At 43.5% G+C, this 18,274-nt stretch overlaps 1 protein-coding gene across 1 annotated transcript in view; it reads left to right on the top strand.

The window, feature by feature from the left end:
• Positions 1-18,274, top strand: part of LOC119940649 (kinesin-like protein KIF6) — a 112,878-nt gene that overhangs the window by 36,384 nt on the left and 58,220 nt on the right. Inside the window, exons 4-6 of the mRNA XM_038760868.1 lie at positions 3,704-3,851; positions 7,055-7,164; positions 17,686-17,815. Coding sequence (XP_038616796.1) covers positions 3,704-3,851; positions 7,055-7,164; positions 17,686-17,815 — 388 coding nt within the window. The remainder of the gene's footprint in view (positions 1-3,703; positions 3,852-7,054; positions 7,165-17,685; positions 17,816-18,274) is intronic.

The following is an 18,274-nucleotide window of genomic DNA, read 5'->3' as shown; positions in this document are numbered from 1 at the left end:
CCCAGTGCTTTGCACACAGTAAGTGCTCAATAAATATGAACAAGTGAATGAAGTTGAGAGAGTATTTATCCACCAGGGATTTTTTTTTCAGGATCTTGACTAGGAGCTATGAGAGTAAACCAATGGAAAAAATGTTCTGAGGATCAGACAGGCAACTGTAATCTCCGTCTCCATCTGAACTATCGATTCCAAGTTCCTTGATTACCCAGAACACTGAATTACAAACTATAAATGATATATTCTAAATGTATTTTTATCAATGTCCGCATCCCTCCCCAGAATGTAAACTGGTTGTGACCAGGGAACGTGCCTACCAGATGTTGTTTGTACTCTCCCAAGTGCTTAGTACAGTGCTCTGCACACAGTGGGTGCTTAATAAATGCCATTGATTGAGGAACACTAGCCTGAAAACAGCAAGCCTTTGGGGTGGGCATGCACCCAAAAAGAGACCACCAGATAGATAGTGAGGCCAACAGATGGAGAATCACTGACACAGATGAACATAAGACTGCACAAACACACTGACACACAAGGCATACAGCCAGATGGATATCCACAGCCAAGAAAATACAGACACACACTAACAGAATAATAATTGTGGTGTTTAAGTGCTTACTGTGTGCCGAGCACTTTACTAAGCACTGGGGTAGATCAGAAGGCACAGTCCCTGTCCCACATGGGAGTTGTAATCCCGGATCCCCCACTTGTCTGCTCTGTGACCTTAGACAAGTCACTTCACTTCTCTGTGCCTCAGTTACCTCATCTGGAAAATGGGGATTGAGACTGTGAGCCCCTCATAGGACAAAGACTGTATCCAACTCTATTTTGCTTGTATCCACCCCAGCACTTAGTACAGTGTGTGGCACATAGTAAGCACTTAACAAATACCATCGTTGTTATTATTCATGGTGAGCGGCAAGAAATCAGTTTACTGCTTTCATGTCAATCCCCATTTTCCAGATGAGGTAACTGAGGCACAGAGAAGCGAAGTGACTTGTCTAAGGCCCCACAGCAGAGAAGAGGTGGAGCTGGAATTAGAACGCAGGTCTTCTGATTCCCGGTCCTGTGCTTGGCCATAGTGTTTCTAACATAAATGGACACAAATGCATAAGCAGATATATTCATACATGGAGGGGTGGGTGAGGAGAAGGCCTAGAGGAATGGGGAGGGAGAGAGGCATAAAGTGACAGATAAGAGGGAATACATCAGGGAGGGATGGAAGACGGACAAGATAGGATTCTTGGAGGAAAGGTAGACTGAGAAAGGAATGAGACAGGATGGAGGAACATGGAAAGGAAGAGAAAGTGGGGCAGGGGGAGTAATAAGCAATCTTTGTTATCTATTAATGTGATATTATTAATCATCATCAGTCATCCCATAGGAGTAGGTTTCGCCTCCATCAGCGCTTCCAGCGGGGAACACTCCGTCTCTCTTGGAGAAGCATCGTGGCCTAGTGGATAGAGCACGGGCCCGGAAGTCAGAAGGACCTGGCTTCTGATCCCAGCTCCGCCATTTGTCTGCTGTGTGACCCTGGGCAGGTCACTTTACTTCTCAGTGCCTCAGTTCCCTCATCTGGAAAATGGGGATGAAGACTGTGAGCCCCCTGTGGGACGGGGAGAGTAGTCTAACCCAATTTGGCGTTACCCACCCCAGCCCTTAGTACAATGCCTGGCACATAGTAAGAGCTCAACAAATACCGCAATGGTTATTATTATTGTCATCATCAGTATTATTATTTGAGGCAGCTTTCCTCCACGTCACCCTTCTGGCTTTATATCCGATTTGGATTTTGCCAGCAGATGGCAGGAGCAATCAGAGTCAATGCGGTTTAAGTGGCAGATGTTTCCCCACTCTGTGGCCTGGAGGCTCTGCTCTGCGCCCCCAACTACTGTAGGGACCCCAAACCCCAGTTCCTTCCCGCTACCTGCTGTTCTGTCCCTTCACACCCCATGAGATACTGGACCCAAGCATCTTGCCTTCCCCTGTTGGGAAGCCCGTCGTGGGCAGGGAACATGTCCACCAACTCGTCAGATTGTAATAATAATAATTGTGATAATAATGATAGTAACAATGATGGCATTTGTTGAGCGCTTATTATGTGCAAAGCACTATTTGTTAACCGCTTACTATGTGCTGGGTAACTGTACTAAACGCTAGGGTGGATACAAGCAAATCGGGCTGGACACAGTCCCTGTCCCACGTGGGACTCTGTCTCAATCCCCATTTGACAGATGAGGTCACCGAAGCCCTGAGAAACAAAGTAATTTGCCCAAGGTCACACAACCGACAAGTGGCAGAGCTGGGATTAGAACCCACGTCCTTCTGATTCCCAGGTCCATGCTCTATCTACTAGACAACACTACTTCCCATGTCTGTGTCCATTTTCTCCTATCCTCTCTTCCCCCTCCCTTGCCCTCTTTTCTCACCTCCTGTCTCCCTCTGTCCACTTCCCTCTCATCTTTATCTTTTCCCCTTTCCTCTCACCCTTTCTCTTTCCTTATGTCCCACTTCCTCTCTTTTTCTGATTCCAGCCTTTCTGCACACAGAAAGTTCTCAATACTTACTGATTGACTGACCTAAGAGAAGCAGAAATCCGGGCGCCTTAGGCTCAGAACCAGGAAACCATCTTTCACCCCACCTAGCAGAGAGATGGTAAAATATCACAAATATTGCCAGATCACCGAGGCCAAATGCAATTGCACTAAGGTGACCATCATTCTTGGGGACTACAAGAAGGTCTAGAAAGCAAAAATAGGAAAAAAAAGCAGAAGCTGAGGAAGTCAAAGAAGAAAGAGCTAGAAAAGGCGAGAGAAACAGAGGGGGAAAGGAGATGTAGAGAAACAGATTGAGAAAGAGAGGAAGACGCCAAGGAAGAAAAAGGCAGAGAACGAGGTCAAGGAAAACAGGAAGAAAAGACTGAAGAAGCCCTATACTCTGCCAAACAATACAGGGCTCTGCATACAGTAAATGCTCAGTAAATACCACTGATTGCTAAACAATTGTGCTTATTATTCCATTTATAACGATGCTACTGATGCCTGTTTACTTGTTTTGATGTCTGTGTCCCCACTTCTAGACTGTGAGTAGGGATTGTCTCTATTTGTTGCTGAATTGTACTTCCCAAGCACTTAGTACAGGGCACTGCACACAGTAAGTGCTCAGAAAATACGATTGAATGAACGAATGACCACAAGCCCCAGAATGGCCCAAACCCTCCATGATCAGTCTATGATCCTTGCTTCACATATTCATTCATTCAGTCGTATTTATTGACCACTCACTGTGCAGGGCACTGTACTAAGCACTTGGGAGAGTAAGCATCTGTGGGCAGGGAATGTCTTTATTGTTCTATTGTATTCCCCCAAGTGCTTAGTGCAGTGCTCTGCACACAGCAAGCCCTCAATAAATACGATTGAACAAATGAACAATAAACGTTCCCTGCCTACAGTGAGCTTACAGTCTATGATCTAGTCACTCACCCTTATGTGACGGGAGACATTGATATGTGCAGAAAAAACTTAATGGACTCATGGGACTAGAACGTTGAACAACAAGGCTCTCCTAAGGACAAGATCAGATAACCTCTCAATGTTCTCTAACTATGAAATACAAAATGTAAAATAAAAATGAGCTATAAAATACCAATATTTGGCCCATCCAGTAAGGGCAGTACCAGTTTTTTCCCCCCTATTTTATTTTTTAGTGTACTGGCTGGTTATAATGGTACCATCTTTGCCTATGGACAAACTGGCAGTGGCAAGACGTTCACCATCACCGGAGGAGCAGAACGTTTCAGCGACAGAGGCATCATACCAAGGACGCTGTCTTATATCTTCCAGGAATTAGAGAAGGTACACGACTCTAATTTCATTATATATCTGAGTTATTCAAGGCGAGTTTGCCTAGCACTGAGAGAAAAAATATTGCCAATGATAATAGAATAATGGATCATATAGCATGTGGGAGAGGGTCCTAAAACCGCGCTGGGGAGAGAGGTTCCCTGCCCACAATGAGCTTGCTGTCTAGAGGGACAGACATTAATATAAATACAGTGCTTTGCATACAGAAGCAGCATGGCTCAGTGGAAAGAGCCTGGGCTTTGGTCGTGGAGGTCAGAGGTCATGGATTCAAATCTCGGTTCCGCCGTCTGCTGTGTGACTTTGGGCAAGTCACTTAACATCTCTGGGCCTCAGTTACCTCATCTGTAAAATGGGGATAAAGACTGTGAGCCCCCCGTGGGACAACCTGATCACCTTGTAACATCCCTAGTGCTTAGAACAGTGCTTTGCACATAGTAAGTGCTTAATAAATGCTATTATTATTATTATTATACAGTAAGCCCTCAATAAATACGACTGAATAAATGAATAAATGCTGTGGCTATGTACGTAAGAGTTGTGGGGGTGAATTCATTCATTCAATTGTATTTATTGAGCGCTTAGTGTGTGCAGAGCACTGTACTAAGCACTTGGAAAGTACAGTTCAGCAACAAATACCAAGTGCCTCCGGGGTAAAGACCTGGGTATGTAAACAGAATTGACCTCCCTCTCATAGTTGAATAATTGGAGTCCAAAGAAAGAGAAGTGCTTCCTTAGAATCCCAAAGTTAAAGTATAAGAACATGAAAGCATAAATCCATAGCATCCAGCCCAGGATTTTGTCGCTAGCAATGGTATCAAAAGATCCTCGGGGGAATGATGTAATCCTTGTCCATCTTGGCATCCAACAACAAGCTTAGGGATGAACTTTCCAACTTCCTTCCTCCTCGCTAATATCTTCTTTAGCTGAACAGTGGACCTCTCCTCCGTGAATTTGATCAATTCCCTCTTGAATCTATCGATCTTTTCTGTCTTTACAACTTCCTGGGGTAATGAATTCTATATGCCTACCCCCTGGGAAAGTGAAAACGATTTCCCTTGGGTTTGTTTTTAACCTGTTCCCTTCCAAGCTTCAAGATGTTCCCCCTGGCTCGGGAGTCGTGGGATTTGGACATCTGTTTCCCCTGTGAAGCTTCATTTCTCCATACTCAGAAGTCCGACTGTTTTCAGCCTTATTCTCATACAGAAGATGCTCCTCTCTCTAATCGTCTTGGTTGCTCACTTACGAGCCTCCTCTCGCTCTATCATATCTTTCCTAGGTTACAGAAGTCAAAAGGGCAGACCATTCTGGGCTGAAACACGGTTTTAAATTACATCAGAACTCTATTTTTAAGCTCGGTTTTCGCTCCTGGAAATCGAAGGATTTAACCTAGGGCTAGATCAACCCAGAATCCCATCTGCACCCACACAGAAATAGATAGAGCCAGGATTAGAACCCAGGTCTTTCTGACTCCCAGGCTCTATCCACTAAGCCAAGCTGATTGATTGAGAGCCTGTCCAGAGATGGATGTATTTACCGCTAAAAAGAATTGCAAGAATTGCTACCAAGCACAAGGACCACCAATATCATCAAAATTGTCTGGATCAAGAGATTTTTCTATGCATTTCTTCTGCTACCCTTCATCTTGCAGTTTTTTATAGAATTTTTTAAGCACTAACTATGTGGTAAGCACTGTTCTAATTGCTGGGATAGGTATAAATTAATCAGGTTGGACACAGTCCCTGTCCCACATTTGGCTTAGAATCTTACAGTGTGAGAATAGACTAAACCCAGAGATCTGACCCTCAGGATGAGAGAATATGGGCCCTATATAGAACAGCAGTACTTAATTTCACTTGCAACTCAGGTCCCTTTGAATTGATTTTTGATTTAGTCTGTCTCTTGTGTCAACTCAGAGGCAGACCTGAAGGGAATGACGATATAACACAGCATCGAGTTTCAGATTCAAGTGAAGGGCCACAGATCTATTGTAGGGGCCTTTATCCTTGGTGGTGATGATGATGGCATTTGTTAAGCACTTACTATGTGCAAAGCACTGTTCTAAGTGCTGGGGAGGTTACAAGGTGATCAGGTTGTCCCACGGGGGGCTCACAGTCTTAATCCCCATTTTACAGATGAGGTAACTGAGGCACACAGCAGTTAAGTGACTTGCCCAAAGTCACACAGCAGACAATTGGCAGAGCTGGGATTTGAACCCATGACCTCTGACTCCAAAGCCCGTGCTCTTTCCACTGAGCCCTACAAGACTTGAAGTACAAGCATACTGCAGGTGATGCCTTTATTTAGTAGTTTTCTTGGCATTGCCTACACAAAGTTGACCATACTTTCTGATTTAGCCACGACCTTCCACCCACACCCTGCTCCATTTCTGTATGCCAGCCTGGGCAATTACAAAAAAAAAATATGCAATTTTCCCAAAATTGAGACTGTGACACTCTCCTGGCTTAAATAGCCCAGTCTACCTGGACCCTGACCTGCAACTCTTGTAGCTAATTTTAAGTAACTGAAGTTCTGGGGCTTGGTAAGCATACACCCAGCTCAGGCTCAGAATAGCGGCTAAAAATTATGCCGGTTTTTAACACAAATAATATGGTCCTTCTATGTGTATGCCATTCTTAACATCAAATATGAAGGTAAGTCATGAAGAATGAGTTCCTAGAATGCATTCATTCCACGAGAGCTGTCACCACAGAATTTTATGTGGGACTGTGAAGAAAGGAAATGACAGATGGTAGTTGAGAAGATGCCCTTTGGTGAGGTGATGTAAGGCGTATTATAAGCAAAGCATTCAGGAAAGACGTTGGGAAGCCTTGTGGATAGAGCACGGGCCTGGAAGTAAGAAGGACCTGGGTTCTGTTCTCATCTCTGCCATTTGTCCGCCGTGTGACCTTGGGCCAGTCACCTCACTTCTCTGCACCTCAATTCCCTCATCCTTAAAATGGGGATTAAGACTGTGAGCCCCATGTGGGACCGGGACTGTGTCCATTCTATCTTGTATCTACCCCTGTGCTTAGAAAAGTACTTGGCACATAGTAAGCGCTTCACAAATACAATTTAAAAAAAAAACAAAAGGAGCAGACTCGGGGACAGCATGGAATCTTCAGTGATAAATTTGTTGAGCTCTCTGAAAACCTGAACTGCTATTTATAGTTCTTTTTATTTCCTTCTCCAATCAGGACAGCAGCAAAATGTACACCACCCACATTTCCTATTTGGAAATCTACAATGAATGTGGTTTTGATCTGTTGGATCCAAGACATGAGACCTCCTCGCTGGAAGATTTGCCGTGAGTAGGAGAAAATAAAGAATCAGAAAATAATTGCGTTCAGATGCTAAATTGCATTGCTTTTCTTTGAAACTTTGCACATTTCTGGTCTCATCGTGATTAGTATCATAGGTTTTAGGGTTTTTTTTTTTCCTGTAATAAACTAACGTTGTGGAAGTCATTGGAAATAGAAAGGGCTACAGTTGACTTTCCTAGGAATAGGTCTTTTGGAGCCAGCACAAGAGAGAGAAGCAAGTAAGATCCATTCTCACCAAGGGTGAATGCTGAGGAGGTTAAGGAAATATAACAGCGGACCCTACATATAGTATTAGCAATGCGAAACCCTGAAGCCATTACGATTTGCGTAGAGTGTATGAGGGAAAGAAGTATAGGAGAAAGGAAGATGGAAACTTGGCCAGAATGTCTAAACTCCAGAACTGAAAAATTATTTCAGCCTTTTCACTAATTGTTTTATAACTCAAAATTACATAAAGAGGATAAATGAAAGCAGTTAGTCCTTCCAAAGCATATCATTAGTGGAGTAAAACCCCAAATCAAAAGCACTTACATATTACGTCTATAATACTTGCTTGAGTCTAAAAAATTAGTTTTTGGTAAATCATTGAAAAGGCAATCTATCCTAAGTCTCTCTGAATAAGATAGTCCGTTTTTATGGTGTATATTACTGGTAGGAACTCCGAAATCATTTAGTTAGCAATGTATACATAGTAGAATGAAAAGACCACCTGCTATTTGTTCAGTTAAACAATCCATCAACCAAACAGTGATGTTTATTGATCGCTTACTGTGTGCAGGGTACACTGTTGTAAGAGCTTGGGAGAGTTCAATACAAATGAAGTGGTAGACTCTCAAATGCCCGGGAGAGCAATCAGAGGGATTCATGACCTTTCATACCGTTTTTTATGTACTCTTAAAAATGAATACTTTTTTTTGTTTTTGTTTTTCATGGTATTCGCTCATCCCTGAATATGTGCCAGACACTCTTCTAAACACTGGGGTAGATACAATGTAGTCAGGTTGGACACAGGCCATGTCCCACATGGGGCTCACAGACTTAATCCCCGTTTTACAGATGAGGTCACTGAGGCACAGAGAAGATCCCACAGCAGGCAAGTGGCAGAGGCGGGATTAGAACCCAGGTCCTTCTGACCCCTAGACCTGGCTTCTATCCACTAGGCCACACTGCTTCTCTACCCACCCTGAAAGGAGTCCAGATCAAGTGTAATCCATGTTATTTATAGAAGGCGAAAACAGGAGTGGAGCATCTGCTCAACTATGACAAGGCACCGTGGCAATGTATAGGCCAACTATCCCAAAGGGGTGTTGCTGTTGACCTGTGACCTTTGATATCCACCACCCCCCACCAACAGCACTTACATACATATCTTCTAATAATATTTTCTACATAACTTACATAGTCATATTCATGTCTGTCTCCCCCTCTATACTTTAAGCTTGTTATGAGCAGGGAATGGGTCTGCTAATTCTGTTATATTGCACACTCACAAGTACATAGTTCAGTGTTCTGCACATAGTAAGCGCTGAATAATTAAGATTGACTGATGTGGGATAGGGACAGCATCAACCTAATTAACTTGTATCTACCCTGGCGCTTAGAACAATGTTTGACCCAATAATAAGCTCTTAACAAATAGTACATGACCTAAAGCCTTTTTTGTGGAAGTTCTATTTTAGGTTCCAGTTGCTGATCATAGAATGGAAACATCCTTTATATATTAACTAATTAGCTTGTATCTAACCCAGCACTCAGAACAATGTTCGACCCAATAATAAGCTCTTAACAATTGCCATAAAAATAAAAATAAAAATCAGTGCTCCCTCATGCAGTGGAGTTGCTTTCAAAATAGTTGGAAAAACAATTCACTGACTGTAGAAGTGAAAACCAAAAGGGGCCAAAGTACCTCTTGTAAAGTAACAGAAAGTCACTATGTATAATATATATAGGATGTTTCCATTCTATAATCAGCAATTGGAACCTAAAATAGATCTTGATAAAAAAAAAAAAAGGCTCTAGGTCATACACTATATAGAGTTGGAATCGAAGTATGTTTCAGGATAGCAAGCGAGCATAACTGCTGACCTCCAATCCTAAAGAAAATAACTACCTTGCTTTAAGTTACACTTCTAATCTGGTATTCTAGTGGTGTCCTAACCATTGGCTTCAAGGCTGCACATTAGCTGCCTCTCTCTTCCCCACTTTCCTGCTTCCACTCTTCACACCTCTCACCTTACCCTCTCATTCACCAATCAATCAGTCATATTTATTGCACACTTAGTGTGCAGAGCACTGTACTGAGCACTTGGGCGAGTATAGTATAATAGTATAACAGAGTTCGTAGACACATTCCCTGTCCACACTTTCCTATCTCTATCCTATCTCCACGTTGTTTAGAGAAGCAGCGTGGCACAGTGGAAAGAGCACGGGCTTGGGAGTTAGAGGTCATGGGTTCAAATTCCTGCTCCGCTAATTGTCAGCCCTGTGACTTTGGGCAAGCCACTTCACTTCTCTGTGCCTCAGTTACCTCATCTGTAAAATGGGGATTAAGACTGTGTGCCCCCCATGGGACAATCTGATCACCTTGTAACATCCCCAGTGCTTTGCACATAGTAAGTGAATGCCTTTATTATTATTATTACTATCCCATTCCTCACACCTGTCTGCTGCCATATTATGCTCCTCTCAGTAAAAACCCATCTCTAGACTGTAAGCCTGTTGTCTCTAGACTAAACCCGTTGTGGGCAGGGATTGTCTCTCTCTTTTGCTATATTGTACTTTGCAAGCACTTAGTACAGCACTCTGCACACAGTAAGCGCTCAAGAAATATGATTGAACGAATTAATCTGCCAAATCCCATCCCTCCCATCTCCAGATCCTTCCTAAAAAGTAGCTTTCTCTGAGAGAACCCTCTCTCTTTCTAGTCAACCAACCTCATCAGCCTCCATAGCACTCACATGTACATCTCTTTTTCTTGTATCTACTTGATTATTCATGTCATTGCTTGCTTTTGCCCTTTTTCCTGCTACATGTTTGCAAAATCTCCCTCATTAAAGTGGAATCTCCCTGAGGGCAGGGACTACATCATTTACTTCCATGGTGTGCTCTCCAAGACTCTAGTACAGTGCAGGCAGCTGGTGTCCCATAAATGCTGTCGCTATTGATGGACGCTTACGTCCTTTTTGGCATTCTGAGATACTCAGGTGATTTGGAAGCCCATATGGGGCTTTGTGAAACTCTCCTCTTCATTCAGGGAAGCAGCATGGCTTATTGGAAAGAGCACGGGCTTGGGTGTCAGAGGTCATGGGTTCTAACCCCGGCTCTGCCACGTGTCTGCTGAGTGACCTTGGGCAAGTCACTTAACTTCCCTGTTCCTCAGTTCCCCTATCTGTAAAGTGGGGATTAAGACTGTGGGACAACCAACCACATGGGACAACCTGATTACCTTGTATCTACCCCAGTGCTTAGAACAGTGCTTGGCACATAGTAAGCACTTAAAAAATACCATTATTATTATTATTATTATTATCTTTCCATTAAAGCCTTCCAATCTACCCAACCTTCCCATCCCTCTCAACAACTCTACCATCCTCTTAGTCCCCTGATGGAACTGTGGTTGTTCTCCTCTTCATCTCTCCTCTACAGCCCTCTAAATCTACCTAACTTTCCCATCCCTCTCAACAACAGTACTATCCTCCTGGTCCTCTTACACCTACTCAGTCAATTAATCACTCAATCAGTCGTATGGACTCTTGCCCAGTGTCCTTCAGCAAATGTGGGGCAGAGCTGGGATTAGAACCCAGATCCTTCTGATTTCTAGGCCTGGGCTCTATCTGCTAGACCATGCTCTTTCTCTAAAGCCTTTAAGCAGTGGCTTCTCAAAGATCACGATTCCAGTGATTAAGATCAAAATCAGAGACAGGCCCTTCTAATAATAATAATGTCGGTATTTGTTAAGCGCTTACTATGTGCTAAGCACCGTTCTAAGCGCTCGGGTAGGTACAAGGCAATCAGGTTGTCCCACGTGGGGCTCACAGTCTTCATCCCCATTTTACAGATGAGGTAATTGAGGCCCAGAAAAGTTAAGTGACTTGCCCAAGGTCACACAGCTGACAAGTGGTGGAGCTGGGATTATAACCTATGACCTCTGACTCTCAAGCCTGGGCTCTTTCCGTTTTATGAATCAATGAATTGGGGCAGCAAGGAACTCTCTGTAGCAGCACCCAGTGAGTAATTAGGTTTTGGTTATATATCTGTTGCATCTACCTCAGCATTTAAAACAGTGCTTGAAACATAGTAAGTGCTTAACAAATACCGTTATTATTATTATTATGTTGGTGATTTTAAAGATGATATCTGAGAGGATCATTTATTGGAGTGGCAAGTGTGGACATTTGCAGTGAATACATACAATCCATTCAAAAATTTGAAAAAATCCTCAGGGTAGATAAAGCTGTGCTAGTTCAAGAGTCAGAAAGTGTCTATGAAACGCCACGTGGCTCAAGTGTCCGAACATGTGTGGGCCAGATGGAGCTGAAATTTTTATACTTTTTTTATTTATGGCATTTGTTAAGTGCTTACTATGTGCCAGGCATTGTACCAAGCACTTTGATAGCTACAAGCTGACCAGGTTGTCCTCAGTCCAATATCCCACAATGAGGCTTACAGTCTTAGAGAAGCAGTGTGACCTAGTCGAAAGGGCATCAGCCTGGCAGTCGGAGGTCGTGGGTTATAATCCCAGCTCTGCCACACGTCTGCTGTGTGAACTTGGACAAGTCACTTCACTTCTCTGTGCTTCAGTTACTTCATCTGTAAACTGGGGGTCAAGATTGTGAGCCCTGTGAGTGATTAGATTGCTGGGTTTTGTAGCCCCAGGAGCCCACAGGAGTCCGATCATCCTTCAAGGCCTTCCCCAAAAGTATTGTGTAATGATTCTGTGGCCATCTAAGGCAACCGGAAACAACTCCAACTGAAATAATATGAATTTGCCAATGAAAGAACAAAAGCTAAATAGCTGAATGAGTTTTTAATTTATATACAAGGGACTGTATACAGCCAGATTAACTCGTATGTATAACTTGAGCACTTAGAACAAAGCTTGACACATAGTAAATCTTTAACAAATACCATTTTATATATATACACATCCACTCAACCATATTTATTGAGCACTTACTGTGTGCAGATCACTGTACTAAGCACTTGAGAGAGTTTGGTACAACAATAAACAGATACATTTCCTACACACAATGAGCTTACAGTCTACAGAGAGGGACAGACATTAATATAAAGTTATAATTTATAATATCTAGTTTGTAGCTATGTACGTAAGTGCTGTGGAGTTGAGGGTGGGGGAGAATACACCAAGACAACAGTGTCCTCTCCTCCTTCCTCTCTTCACCTCACTCCCGCATCCCGCACCCAAGACGAATGTTCTGGGTGACATAATTTGACTGTGACGGAAATAGGAGAAAGACACTGTACAAGCAAGTTTGCTGGGCCAAGTAGTAGAGAAAGCAGTTTAAGTGAGAGGGTGGAGAAAGGATCTTTGACTGGAAAAAGTGGTGGTGATAGCCATCGCAATGAGAAGAGGAAATTTCTCCTCATCTTCCTTTATTAGGTGTGGAATAGGACCCTCCCCTTTAATTTCCTTAAAACCTTGTCTTTTTTTGGTTCTGGTACATCAGTCAACCTACGCATCATTCAGAGACTCCTCACTCTCGGCTTCAAGGCTGTCCATCACCTCACCCCCTCCTACCTCACCTCCCTTCTTTCCATCTACAGCCCAGCCCGCACCCTCCGCTCCTCTGCCGCTAACCTCCTCACTGTGCCTCGTTCTCGCCTGTCCCGCCGTCGACCCCCGGCCCACATCCTCCCCCTGGCCTGGAATGCCCTCCCTCTGCCCATCCGCCAAGCTAGCTCTCTTCCTCCCTTCAAAGCCCTGCTGAGAGCTCACCTCCTCCAGGAGGCCTTCCCACACTCAGCCCCCCATTCCTCTCCCCCTCCTCATCCCCCTGCCCTACCTCCCTCCCCTTCCCACAGCACCTGTATATATGTTTGTACAGATTTATTACTCTATTTTACTTGTACATATTTACTATTCTATTTATTTTGCTAATAGGTTTTGTTTTCTGTCTCCCCCTTCTAGACTGTGAGCCCGCTGTTGGGTGGGGACCGTCTCTATATGTTGCCAACTTGTACTTCCCAAGTGCTTAGTACAGTGCTATGCATACAGTAAGTGCTCAATAAATACGATTGAATGAATGAATCCTCCCTTCACCACTTGGATAGGAGCTGAGATAGGAAGGCTTTATGGTGGGTTGTCTTTACTCCTCCTCTTCTAATAGACGAGTCAGAATCCTCCCAGTCACACTCAGGCCTAAGTCCCTCAATTTCTCAGGGTGGCCAGACGTTCTCCTTGCCCAGCTATATCCTCACATCCTAAAACGATCACCGCTAGTGTGATCTATCACTTGGGAATGTGAGTTGGTACCGGAAGCCATATTCATTCCAATGAGAACAGGAGAGTTACCACGTAGACCATTCTGGTTTTTTTTGGGGGGGGGTGTGGGGATAGAGGGGAGCTTTCTTCATCAACCGCTACTGCCATTACAAGGAGGGACGTTAGCAGAGAGCATCTTGGCCGATGCGACGTTGCATGTCTTCCCCTCTGTTATAAAAAGAGCCTACAAATTCCAACTACTTAGCCAAATGGAAGAGATTCTTTGTTTATAGAGAAAACAAAAATCTTGCTTCTTCTCGATCTTTTTGCAGTTGGAGCATTTTTAGCAGAGATTTTCCACTTAGGTGTCCAAGACAGGACTACCAGCGTCTATTTTCTTAGAATTTAAAGTTTAGAAACTTGCTGTAGGAAAAGCTATCGGCCCATTAGACCGACCTTTTCCAAAAGGAACAAAGAAATTGTTCCTGGGATTACGGTTTGGGGGATTGAAGTGTTCTTTGGGTTGTTCAGATAAAAACCTCTTTTAAATCCGTGGAGCCTTGAGAAGTTTTATTCCTCCTTTGGCAATTTTAAAAGCAATCAAGAAGTAGAAGACTGAAGAAGCAGGAAATAGCTAGTGATTTTGCAGTCCTTTTAAAAAAAAAATTTGGTGGGCTCACTGACTTTTTTTCTCCTAAGTTAAAGGCAGTATCAGCACAGCAGTGCAGTTTTAAACATCCACTTACCGATGCATTGCTTTGTTTTTTTAATGTTATTAGTTAATAATAATGATAGCATTCATTAAGTACTTACTGTGTGCAAAGCACTGTTCTAAGCGCTGGGGAGGTTACAAGGTGATCAGGTTGTCCCATGGAGGGCTCACAGTCTTCATCCCCATTTTACAGATGAGGGAACTGAGGCCCAGAGAAGTGAAGTGACTTGCCCAAAGTCACACAGCTGGTAATTGGCAGAGCCGGGATGTGAACCTATGACCTCGGACTCCAAAGCCCATGCTCTTCCCACTGAGCCACGCTGCTTCTCTAAGCGCTTACTACCTGTCAAACACTGTTCAAAATGCTGGGGCTCACAGTTTGACTAGGAGGGTGAATCCCCCTTTTACAGTTGAGGAAACAGGCATAGAGAAGTTTTGCCCAAGATCACACAGCAAGCAATTGGCAGAGCCAGAATTAGAAGAACCCAGGAATCAGAACTCTGACTCCCAAGACCGTACTCTTTCCACTACGCCCTGCTGCTTCTCCAAGTCAGTTTTTATTGACCTCCTTAAATCAGAAAACCTGCTGAAGCAACAGAGAATGTCGCACCGCAAGATATGTCGGCTAGAGTTTGATGTCCAGTCTTCATTAAGATCCTGAATGTCCCCCAAACTGTTAACAGAGAAAGAGAGGGGAGTCAAATGGGCAAGACATAATAATAACAAATGGTATTTATTAAGCGCTTACTATGTGCCAGGCACTGTAGTAATAATAATAATAATAATGGCATTTATTAAGCGCTTACTATGTGCAAAGCACTGTTCTAAGCACTGGGGAGGTTACAAGGTGATCAGGTTGTCCCACGGGGGGCTCACAGTCTTAATCCCCATTTTACAGATGAGGGAACTGAGGTACAGAGATGTAAAGTGACTTGCCCAAAGCCACACAGCTGACAATTGGCGGAGCCGGGATTTGAACCCATGACCTGTGACTCCAAAGCCCGGGCTCTTTCCAATGAGCCACGCTGCTTCTGTACTGTACTAAGCACTGGGTGGGTACGAGCAAACAGGGTTGGACACAGCCCCTGTCCCACAAGGGATTCACATGTTTCAGTCAAGGGGAGCTCACTACAGTCTACTAAAAAAAGGGCACCCTTCATGGCCTTGTTCATGGATTCACTTAGTCTTAATTTACATGATCATCTAAACTGTAAGCTCGTTGTGAACGTGGAACGTGTCTACCTACTCTGTTGTATTGTGCTCTTCCCTGCGCTTAGTACAGTGCTCTGCACACAGTAAGTGCTCAGTAGATATGACTGATTGATTGAACAAATCTACTGAAATAGAGGAGGATAGATGATGGCAATCGAAGCGGCATTTAGGTGGGCCTGTAGGATTTTTCAGATGGAATAAAGATTTTGGAGGCTGATCGACATTTGATAGCCATCTGCGAAGCTGTGTTAATGTGAATTTGTTGGACTTGGTTAGGAAGGGTCCAGATTAGGGGATATTAGAAAGAGTCAAATGTAGTCTATGGTAAGCATTCCTTCTAGAGTTTGAACCCACTTTGGGCAGGGATTGTCTCTATCTGTTGCTGAATTGTACTTCCCAAATGCTTAGTACAGTTCTCTGCACACAGTAAGCATTCAATAAATGTGATTGAATGAATGAATGAATGATCAGTATGCAGGAGAAGAAATGTCTTTTCTTTTGTCTTAGCAGTCATAGAGTTTCAAGATGGTTTCTTTCAGAAAAAAGGTGGAACAGTTATTTTAAGTTTAAGCAAGTCCACTTCCGTATCCAGCTATCAAGATATGTCTTGATATTTTTTTCTGAAAGGATCCATTCCCTTCAGTCAATCAGTGGTATTTATTATAAGTAGTAGTAATAGTAATAATACAAAAAATCATGGTATGCATTAAGCAATGTGCCAGGTACTGTACTGTACTTCCCAAGCGCTTAGTACAGTGCTCTGCACACAGTAAGCACTCAATAAATACGATTGATGATGATGATACAAGTGAATCAGGTTGAAAACAGTTCATGTCCCACATGGGGCTCACACTCTTCATTCCCGGTTTACAAAGGAGGTAACTTTCATTCAGTCGTATTTATTGAGCACTTCCTGTGTGCAGAGCACTGTACTAAGCACTTGGGAAGTACACATCGGCAGCATATAGAGACGGTCCCTACCCAACAATGGGCCCACAGTCTAGAAGGGGGAGACAGACAACAAAACAAGTAGACAGGTGTCAATACCATCTGAATAATTAGAATTTTAGCTATATACACGTCATTAATAAAATAGAGTAATAAATATGTACAAATATGAACAAGTGCTGTGGGGGGTGGGAAGGAGGTAGGGCAGAGGGAGGGAGTAGTGATGATGGGGAGGGGAGGGGGAGAGGAGAGGAAAAAAGAGGGGGCTCAGTCTGGGAAGGCCTCCTGGAGGAGGTGAGCTCTCAGGAGGGCTTTGAAGGGAAGAAGGGAGCTAACTTGGTGGATATGTGGAGGGAGGGCATTCCAGGCCAGGGGGAGGATGTGGGCTGGGGGTCAACAGCGGGACAGGCAAGAACGAGGCACAGTGAGGAGGTTAGTGGCAGAGGAGTGGAGGGTGCGGGCTGGGCTGGAGAAGGAGAGAAGGGAGGTGAGGTAGGAGAGGGCAGGGTGATGGAGAACTTTGAAGCCGAGAATGAGGTGTTTTTGCTTCTTGCGAAGGTTGATAGGCAACCAGATTTTTGAGGAGGGGAGTGACATGCCCAGATCATTTCCATACAAAGATAATCCAGGCAGCAGAGTGAAGAATAGTGATGTCCAAAGTCACTCAGCAGACAAATGGAGGAGGCAGGATTAGAACCCATGGCCTTTTGTCTCCCAGGCCCGTGCTCTATCAACTAGGCAATACTGCTTCCCATCTGGTTCTTACTGTGAGTAGAGCACTGTTCTAAGCACTTAACTTCCTTAGTAGCTCCAGAGTACTTCAAAATCTTTGATATCCATTTTGGACTTACCTTCTCTATTGGTAATATAGTCTTCTGTTGCATCAGTTCAAGGATGGTGAAAATGTATAGTTTGTAAGTCTTCCAAAAATTCATTGTATAGGGAGGAAGTGACCAAAGACTTCTAAATATTGGAAATTTTTCATCAGGAATAAGGTACTGAGACTTAAAATCATTTGATTCTGCCTATCAGTTTTAGCATACATGACCGCTAAGAATTCATTGAGTTCTTTTGGATACTTTCTGTTGATTAAATACCTTACAACCTTCTTGGTCATTTCAGTGAAGCTTATTTTTTGGAAATGGAACCACGGTAGCTCTGTCTCTCACATGTGCCTTATTTGTTTTCTAGGAAGGTAACAATATTGGAAGACTCCGATCAGAACATTCACCTGAAAAATCTCTCTCTCCATCAGGCAACGAGTGAGGAGGAAGCTTTGAATCTTCTCTTCCTCGGGGATACCAATAGAATCATTTCAGAGGTAAGCAAACCTGCTTAAAGAAGGCTTCTTTTGAAATTCGTTGGAAAGTTATTAGTAAAATGCATATAAAATGACTTTTGTAAAGTTCGTTTTAGAACTTCCAAATGCTTATGTGTGCCTGGTGGTTAGTTATCATTTATCTTCTACAGTGTTTGTCTTCAGTTATCATTTCCACTGAAGTTCTATTTCTAGAGTGCCTACTTTGGTCAGTTTTCTGCCGAGACCCTTGAATTGTTTTTGTTTTAATTTTTTTAAATGCCACTCCATGTTCTCCTTCTCACAACACTGGATTGCAGGACAAAATAAAGTTAGCTTCGGTGTTTGGGAGAATGAGTTTTCTTACCCAGGACGAGAGAAGCAGCATTGCCTAGTAGATAGAGCACAGTCCTAGGAGTCAGAGGACCTGGGTACGAATCTCAGCTTCAACCTTTGTGTGCTTGTGTGACCCTGGGTAAGTCA

This window comes from Tachyglossus aculeatus, chromosome 19 (assembly GCF_015852505.1).
Source record: "Tachyglossus aculeatus isolate mTacAcu1 chromosome 19, mTacAcu1.pri, whole genome shotgun sequence".
Lineage (NCBI taxonomy): Eukaryota > Metazoa > Chordata > Mammalia > Monotremata > Tachyglossidae > Tachyglossus > Tachyglossus aculeatus.
This window is presented reverse-complemented; position numbering and strand designations above follow the sequence as displayed.